The sequence below is a fragment of the Chaetura pelagica genome, unplaced genomic scaffold (genome assembly GCF_000747805.2).
Source record: "Chaetura pelagica isolate M959 unplaced genomic scaffold, ChaPel_1.0 scaffold145, whole genome shotgun sequence".
In the NCBI taxonomy this organism is placed as follows: domain Eukaryota; kingdom Metazoa; phylum Chordata; class Aves; order Apodiformes; family Apodidae; genus Chaetura; species Chaetura pelagica.
In genome coordinates, this window is record NW_009953332.1 from 1238502 (window position 1) to 1248128 (window position 9627).

At 38.1% G+C, this 9627-nt stretch overlaps 1 protein-coding gene across 1 annotated transcript in view; it reads right to left on the minus strand.

Moving 5' to 3' along the window:
- Positions 1-673: 673 nt before the first annotated feature.
- PHAX (phosphorylated adaptor for RNA export) overlaps positions 674-9627 on the minus strand; it is a 58401-nt gene continuing 49447 nt past the window's right edge. The window contains exons 2-6 of the mRNA XM_009998167.1: positions 9387-9622; positions 6729-7348; positions 4655-4775; positions 2635-2718; positions 674-1060 (exon numbers count right to left, since the gene is read on the minus strand). Coding sequence (XP_009996469.1) covers positions 791-1060; positions 2635-2718; positions 4655-4775; positions 6729-7348; positions 9387-9622 — 1331 coding nt within the window. The 3' untranslated portion in view covers positions 674-790. The remainder of the gene's footprint in view (positions 1061-2634; positions 2719-4654; positions 4776-6728; positions 7349-9386; positions 9623-9627) is intronic.

Sequence of the window (9627 nt, forward strand, 5' to 3'; positions counted from 1 at the left end):
CATGAATTGCACAGTAAAGGGTATAGAGTCTACCTGGATGTAGAATCTACAGACCCTTGAGGGGAACACAGGTTAGCAAAATCTCACTAATGTAAGTGGGGACTTTCAAACAAAAAGGTCTGCTTAAGTTGGGTTTGTTTTTAGGTATGGAAAAAGTCTACACATAATAGGTAGGAAGCTCAAACCTCTATTATAACATGGGGGATTAAGCTACTGCAGAACTGTAAAACATACATTGCTCAAGAGTGCTTATTTACAAGGTTGATATTCAAAGGTCATTAACCATTAAACTTAAGTTTCTTTCACAAACCAATCTGTTTTAGAGGTCTTAATCCTCTAATACTGCTATTCTTGTCAACACATTGTCATATTAAGGACATACAATCCTTTATATAAAGACTAAATTTATACTGTTTTTTCCCTTCAGTTGTAATGAGGCACTGCTCACTTGATGACTTTGTTAGCTTTAGCAAATTAAGTATGAAGCATGTGGTTAAAAAATATCCTGAATTCTTAAATCTAACATTTGGCTAAAACAAAATCTTGAGGAACAATCACTGCAATGCAGAGCTGTTACCTAGAAAAATCATAGCAGTTTTTGAAGACTCAAACAAGTAATAGGACCATTAACATCTTTCATGCTGTTAAAACTAGCTAAGAATTGTGTTAAGTTCTTCAGCATCAAGTATTTCCCATGTCTCTGCAGGTTATGAAAACAAGAAGCCATGGGATTAAAAGAAGGGCTCATTTAATGTTTTATAGAGACTTTGTTATCAAGAACATCAGTTAACTAGAAGATCTCCAAATCATGAGCATTATCAATCTCAATAGTATCTTCAGGTTCCATCTTTGCCTCATGATGCCCCTCCTGTAGGTCATCCAGGGAAGCCAGAGCCTCATTCGTATCACTAGCAAAAGTCTCACGAGATGCATCATCATATTCTTGCAGGTTAAGCCCTTTAATGGCTTTTTTCATCTTCTTCCCTAGGACTTGTATTCTCCTCTTCTTAGCAGCTTTTTTGTTTTCATACTCCTTTTGGTTTTCCAGATAGAATATTTCCTTGAAAGAAAACAAACAAACAACTTCAGCATATTCATTTTAATAATCCTTACTAAAGAAAATAAAGAAGTAAAAAATTTCTTTCTTACAAATAGTATTAAATAATTAAGATACACCTTAGTGATAGTAGAAGTATGAGGGCAGATTGCATTTAAGGAAAATGCCCCATAATTTTATTACAGAATTTCTTAGCTATCTTAGAGATACTTATTTACATACACCTCAAGCTTTCATTTCAAGTTTGATGATGATATAAATCTGAGATTTATAGATAGGTGGCAGAGCAGAGGGTCATACTGCCATACAGAGGGACCTGCAGAGAAAATACAACCAAAGTTTCTATGACAACTTGAGAAAACTTTCCTCCACAATTGAAACTTGAGACCAGGTCTCACTAGAAAGTAACTCAGAAATTTAGAAAGATGCAGTTATTTTGTGCAAGATGTATTCTGCATATATATACAAGTTAAAGTTGCAGTCAGAGAGGCATACAGTTAGCACTGAGAAAGGACATCCTGCAATTACTAGGCCTTGAAGAAACGAATTAATCAAGAGGTTTAGTGTATTTAATGTAAATCACCAACTTGGCAGAGAAAACTTGAGGCCTATACAGATAATTGGACTTAAAGAATTCAGGAGGTAATAAAGAGAAGCACAGTCAAGAAGATTGATGGCTAAACCAGTCTTGGGCAGTTGAAGCTGTAGAACTTGTGATATTTTGTCCTTTAGGTGAACTTAGCTCATTATAATATCACTGTAATACAAAAAAAAAAAATCACACCCCCAGGTCAGAAGGACCCCTGCTGAGGTGAAGACCTGAGCATGTGTGATAGCAGAAAAGTGATATAACTATATATAAATCACTAACCAATCACTACAAGGAATGGATTTGGAAACTTACTCTCTACTTTCTTTTGCATAAATATGTAATGAAAAATTTCAAAATCTCACCTACATGCAAAATCAGCAAGTGTTTCTTTTAACAAAAACTTCATTAAAGTAGAAAATAGTATGAAAACAAATCAAGCTGTTTTAATTTAATTAAGTAAATACCACCTCAGTCTACTTCATACGCTAAAAGAAAAGGCAGTAAAGTTTACAAGCTGACAAAACTAATTTGGTGATCACCACAAATGAGGTCAGTGAGCAACTCAGACTAGGTTCAGACCAGCAAATGACTTAATTAGAAATACTGCCTGGTGCTACAGCTGGACCTATATAGGGTAAAAATAATCTATTAAGAGAACAGCATTCAATCTACACACAATGCATTGCTCTGCTCAACTGCAGATAATATTGCTGTAGGGTATCTTCTAAGTAAGGAAAATACAATGTTTTTCTCTTCAGACCCTACAGTTTCATCCTCCTGAACAGGTTTTTGTGACTGACAATACATAAAAGACGTTCTGCCTTGTATGAATGGCAATCCATAACTTTTGAATGTGAAAAGCTGTTTTCCTTGTAATACAGAGTTAAACTTGCTAGAAATTATAAGACAATAAATCACAATATTTATAGTAGGAAAAAAACCCAAATTTACTTTAGACGATTGTTTGCACTCTTTACAATTTTACCTTAATTTGTTCTTCTTTGATGCTAGGTGTGTTCTTCAGCAGGTTTAAATAAACACCCCCTGGTGTTCTTCTCCTAGAGCCGTTCTTAAGAGGGAAAGTAAATTAGTAATAGCAAGCTAAATATGTGAAGGGTTGATGATTGAAGTAGCATCTAAGACAATTATTTGCATTGTGACAGAATAGTAAAATTTAAGTTCTGCTATGTTAGGCAATATATAAAAACAACCCTGGCTACACTTTGTTTGTGACTGTACTAGTCATAAGGTCAACAACCAGCGTGCTACATCTGAACAGGTAAACTGAGGTTACAAAAAATTTGCTTTAGAACATATACCAAACAGCTCAACTACATATTAAATCTGATTTTGGTAGTGAAACAAAACAAATAACATTATAAGTACTCTCACACATATCTGCAATAATGTATATACTAGCTTAAATATTCAGAACACTCCTAACACATCAGCCCAGCAAAATGTTAGATACTTTTAAAATAAACTGTGTTCAGCAATTCCATAATTTTCCTGCATATGTGCAGGATTTTATATTTCTGCCTAGGACATATGAAAACACAACATGTAATTTTAAATTTTCTCCCTACAACATGCTAGTCCTATGCTTCATCAGGTTCCAGTGCAGAATCAGTGGTGCAACACCCCATACTGCAACATGAAGGGACTCAGCTTTAAAACCTCCGTAAATTATGAGAACTAATTATCTTACTTTTCATACTATTATTCAATTACCTCCTATACTATATAAAGTTGAACTGTTACTCCAGTGCTCTGATATTATATTAAATGTATTTTATTTTGTTATTTAGCAGAAAACAATCACAACTCAAAAATTCTAGGAAAAGAGAAGTTTTCAAGTATGTCCTTGAGACAGCAGATACCATATACTTATCATGCTGTCAGCACAAAATTCCAAAAAGAAAAACAGTATGATCTGCCTTTCAAATGGCATACTCTGATATGCAGCCAAAGCAACCTGTGCCACAGGAATTGTGTCCTTTCATCTCCTTGGTAATCTCTTGTTAATACTAATTGAATCTTTCAAAACAACAGATTGCTTCTAAGACAAGTTTCTAGCTGGGAAGTGTTGCTTTTTTAGGGGCAGTGGGGATGGTGATGGTGTTTTTTCTTTGTTTTGCATTGTTGTTTCAGGCTTTTTTGTTTGTTGTGGGTTGTTTGCTTGTGGTTTTGGGGTTTTTTTTGCCCTTTTTTTTGTTTTTTTTTCTGTTACCCTCTTTTTTTTCCCCTTCCCTCTACTTCAAATGATGGAACTTGGAAGATGTAAATTATAAACAATTGTCTTAAAAACTTACTAGCTCCCTAATACTTTTTTCTTCTGAACTTTTCCACTGAGGGTCATTATGTAATAAAACCAAACACATACTGAGTAATTGATAACTTAACCATTAAGTACAGGATTTTTAACATAATCCCGTACTGAATTTTGCTCTATTGATACACAAGCCAATGTTTCTCTAAAAAGGCTAACAGATTCCCTTTTGAAAGTTACTCTTCAAATGTAACATAAAAAACGCTCACTAGTGGGTATATGTTGACCTCCAGTGGCATGCTGATTAACCCAGCAGTAGATAGGTCAGTGCTGTCAAACATCCACCTGACTTACAGAAGCATTGTGCCAGAAGCTTCACCTGGATCCTAACACTACAGGCTTTTAGACAAGCTTTAGAATCCTTCACTCATAACTCTGCCAGGGTGATATCCCAAGGGCAGCCAGAGTTATGTTATGATTAGAAATCAGATACCAATCTCAGTTCAAAGAGTTGGACAATTTCCAAGTTCATTTAGGTCACTGTTTACTCAAATTCTGCCTGGGAGGGTTATATTAGTGTTTATTAAGTGAGAAGGGAAGGCTGTGAAATTTTGGGAGAACCTGTCCAACGTGAATAGTACTGTGTAAATATTCTACAAGTAAAATGCTGTTTATGTTGTGTGTCCCCCCACCCCTGTGACCACTTGCAAAACCCACTATATGACATTTTTCTTACCACTATGAACATTCCACCATTTTGCTCCACTTCAGTTGTTTCCATAAGCAGCTCAATAGCTTTTCTTTTCCCAATTATTTTCACTACTCGGGCAATTAAGTCTTTCTTTGGTTCACAAAGCCTGAGAGGAAGGGAAAAAAGGGTACATTACACTTTGGGGACCAACATACCACCATCACAAAAAATTTATTAAAGGCCACTGTCAAGTCTTAATTGGTTCAAGTGACCTTACTGTGCTATAAGGTTGCATATGACACAGTGACTGCATAATATAAGGTATCTGACCACAGATGTAAAGAACTATTTAGAACCAGGCTAGTTCCAACTGCATCAGTAGTTGATTGAAGTTACCTGAAATTAAACATTAGAACTGACATTTTAGCAAATTGTCCTAAACATGAAAAGGACTGAATACCCAACCTGTTTGAGGTTATACTTTGTCTTTAATCAATGAATAAGTTCAATGAATAAGGCACCAGAAAAAGTAAATGTTTTCTTAAATATTTATACAATTGAATTCTAAATTGTGAAATACTGGAAAAAATGGAAATGTTTTTCAAATATGCAGAGAACTTTTAAGAGAACCAGAATTCCCTAACAAGCTTGTTATAAAGACCTCCTGCTGGTAGCAGTGGCAGCTTAAACAGTTAAATCCCTAACCAGTGCTTGTTCTAGCTTTGCACAGTTCTCTTCTATGTCCTTTAACAAACAGCTGTGCATTGCAACAGGTACTGGATGAGATACAGGGCAAAAAAAGGTGAAAGATGGTCAGAAAATCTCAGTTCACTGTGTGGGCCAGCACAATGACACGTTATGAATCCAGGCATAGATGGCAGTGTGTGGATATAACAACAGTGCCGTCATGTGTATAACCACAATCCTACTGATGCAGCGCAGTGACACTACTACTATAAACCATTAGAAAAAAGAGGCTTCTGCACTATTTTGATGAAGCTCAACACAAGAAAGAAACGTTTATTACAAGAGACCTGCTCAAGATTCTCAAATTCGTAGCTGAGAAGCTACCAAGAACTGTTAACAGGATTAGTAATTCCTGTTTTTCACACCTTGCAGATCAAGTATCACATGTAAGAAACAATCAATAAACCAGGTTTTATTTAAATGTCAAGCTAACCATTAGTAAATATTGTTCACTATTTAACATCATTTTCTTCCCTTGCACCACTGAAAAAGGATTGCGGCAGCTTCAATCAATCTAAGTAAGAATGACTGCAGTCACATGCCCTTCCTCACACCACCAGTCCAGTGTTGCCAGTACCAGCTCAAAAGAAACTGTGCAGCATATTGGTTCAGGAAACGAATCTGTCTGCAAACAAACTCTTTAAAAAAAGCATTGGGCTTTGGACAGGTAAGCTTTCTGACTCAGCTCAGTGTACAATAGCAGGATTGAGAAAATAACTGGAGAGTGATAAGTGTCCATACGACTGCAGCTTGGTAGCCCCAACACTGGCTGCAGCTCAGTCTCACAAGACAGAAAGAGCAAAGATTTGATTCTGGAGCTGCTGTTTAACCTGGGAGCAGTCCTTGGTTATAACACCAGCAAAACAGCAGCAAGTTTTCTTCAGACAAGTGTGTTCCACATGAAGAATGTGTATTTCAGAAGCTGTGCTCTCCAAAACACTGCACAGCTTGAGTCATCTACAGTTTTAAAGATTTATAATTTAGCCAGATCTTAATGGGGACAACAGCAGGTATTCACTGCTGTCCAAATCCAAACACAAATCTTTACTTATGGGGTACCTCCTGAAAGAGTCGCTGCTAGAACTGTATCATGGCAAACAATATTTTTCCTTGCCATTTTTCTCAAATAATAAAATAATTTTGGAGGATCTTAAAAAAAAATAATAAAGAAAACCTGATGCTTCTACAAGATTCCAGCCATAATGCTGCATTGTAATTGTTTTGGAAATACACACAAAGCACTCGAGCTTTTTTGTAATGTGGTATGACATCTTACTTATTTAGCAGTAAAAAAGCTTTTTTTCCTATTGTTATTTTCCATCACAGTTTACCAATACTTAAGGAAGTGAAGATATACTGTTACTCAACTCACCGATAAGCAATTTCATCTGCCACTTTTTCCTCTGAATCTTCTTCTGTTATCTCATACCTTCCTTTGTATTTCATTTCTTGTCTTTCACCTAGTCTTTGTTTTACTGGCCGCTTCCGTTTGAGAAAGCCTTGCCCACTGTCATCTTCTGCTGGTGATGTTTTCTTGTCATCATGCATGTATTCATCCAGTTCCTTATCTAAAGTCGCTGCCTCCTTTTGCTGAGCTTCCTTCATCAACTTTTTAGCCAATAAATAGTTGTAAGTCTCAGACTGCCGGCTCCTGTCAATGCTACCATCCATGCCTAGAATCCCAAGTTCAGTAGCCACTGCATCCTGATTCTGCTCCTGGAGCACTGCACCCCAAATGTTGTTGACCTTCTTGCCACCTAAAGCAGTTTGTTTTTGGTGGCTCTGGCTAAGCTGAAAAGGCTCAGATTTAGCAGGAGGGAAGTTGAAACATTTCTGTCGTTTTCGTTTCCACAGACAGCTGTCATCATCAGACTCAGAAAAGCTTTCGTCACTTGAATCCACACTTTTGGTTGTCCGATAGGGAACACTTGGTGCACATGATGAAATGCTGCTCTGGAACAGTCTGCCTGAATCATTGTCTTCATGAGACTTCTGAAATGAGAGAGTAAATATTTGTTAATTTAACTACTCTTGTAAATAAAAAGCTATCAAGTCACACCAAAGCTTTCATGAGCTTGTAAGCTTAATTCTGACTCGTGACTGTTTGGGCAGTCCTCTATGTGAACCTTTTCAATTACAGTTGACAGAAGCATCCTATGAAACTTCTGTATTTTGCATGCTTGCAGTTGAAAGACAGCATGGCTGGTACAGAAAACATGTTAGCAGAGGTCTGCTAATCTACTTAATGTAATCTTTTTTGAATTAAATTAAAATTGTGATGAGCCTGGAAGAATCACAGACCATTAGGAGTTGGAAGGGACTGGAAGGGACCTTCCAAAGATCACTGAGTCCAACCCCCCTGCTAGACCAGGACCAAAAAAATCATACACAACTAGGGCAGATCACTCAGAAAAGCATCCAGACAGATCCTGAAAGTCTCCAGAGAAGAAGACTCCACAACTTCTCTGGGCAGCCTGTTCCAGTGCTCTGTCACCCTCACAGTGAAGAAGTTCTTCCTCATGTTCAGGTGGAACTTCCTGTGCTCCAGTTTGAGTCCATTTCTCCTCGTCTCATCACAGGGCACAAGTGAAAAGAGCTTGTCCCTGCCTTCTTGATGTCCTCATGAATTTATAGACATTAATTAGATCCATCCCTCAGTCTTCTCCTCTCTAGACTGAAAAGCCCCAGGTGTCTTAGCCTTTCCTCGTAAGGAAGAGCTCCTAAAATTCCCAAATCTGGACAAAGACACAACATGCACAGGAGTTCTAAGAAAGATTGATAAATCAAACCATGACAGCAACTTACCAGAAGCTTAACAGCATAAAAATTACTATTCTTTCTGGAGTCTGAAAGAAATCATGACTAGTGATCTGCAACCAGAACAATGTTCCCAGACACTCAAGTGAGAAGAAAAAATGACCAAAAAATCCCAAACCAAACATACAAAACTTGGATGCTGCTCACACTTTCAGAAGCCAACTGTGTATTGTGATTCTGACTGCACATGATCAGCTGCAGACAGAAATACCTTACAGAAGGCCTGGGGATTTCTTACTTTAAACCGACAAGACAAAACAGACTCAGTCTGGCTTCTTATTAATTAGGACAAAACCTTAAGACTTCAACATACTTACCAAACAAAGTCCCATGGCTATAAAAATGATCAAGAAATGCTGTTTTCCCCATATATCTGACAAATAAACTAAAATACAAAAGCCAAACTTGTGGAAATCTGCATAACCTGTGAAAGCACTATGAGTAAGATAACTCAGAATTCCTAATTGCTGGAAACTTCTGGTCACACTGTCTGTGCTAATGTGCAGTATTTTCCTTACTTATAATTCCAACTTTTCCCTAACTGATTTCCTATCATAAAACTACATCCTATTCCATGGTCTTAAAAATAAGATCTCTTCCTTCAGTTTCAGGTTAAGCAAAAACTCCTTCTTTAACCTTACTGCTTTCATCAACATTGTGGCACTGTTTCTTCTTTCTCCGATTATCAAAGAGAAAACAAGCCTTCAACGTATTTTATCATGTTATGAAATACAGGCCTTTAAAATGTGTAATGCATATCCACAATGCACAACAAAAAAAAAACCTCAAACACACAATAACGCAAAGCACTAACAATTCCTACAAACCAGAAAAAAAAATAGCACGTCTGTTACAATTTCTTTTGTGCAACACACCTGGAACAGTATTTTAAATAAGTGAAAACAACTAAGGAAAATGAAAATGTTTACACAGAGTGCCATACGCTGGTTTTATCTTATTTTGGAATTTCTTCCTGCCCACATACCACCATAAATTCATCATAGACTTCAAAACGCAACTCGTAACGTGAAAACAATTTGGAAATAAAGAACACATCTCCAGCAATTCACGGATGCAAGAGCGATCCTGTGAAGGGAAAGCACGAACCCCCACTCATCGCTTCCACGCGTTTTCACAACGGCGTGTACTGTCTTTCTATTGTTCTCGAAGCGACCAAGGGTTCCGGGGGAGAACTCCCCGTTGCTCACCGAACCCAGCGCCCAGCAACAACAAAAGCCTCCCCAGCCCCGCGGTCTTCCCGAAGGAACAGGCACCGCAGGAAGGAGCCGCCTCCTGTGCGCAGAACACGGGGCCAGCGCTCCGTCCCAGGGAGCGGGCCCGTAGGCCCGTAGGCCCGGCCCGCACCGGGCACACCTCCTCCCTCAGGCTCAGCCCGGGAGCCCCGCGGCTCGGCGGGGCCTCTGCGGCCTTCGCGCTGCGTCCTCCCGGCTGGG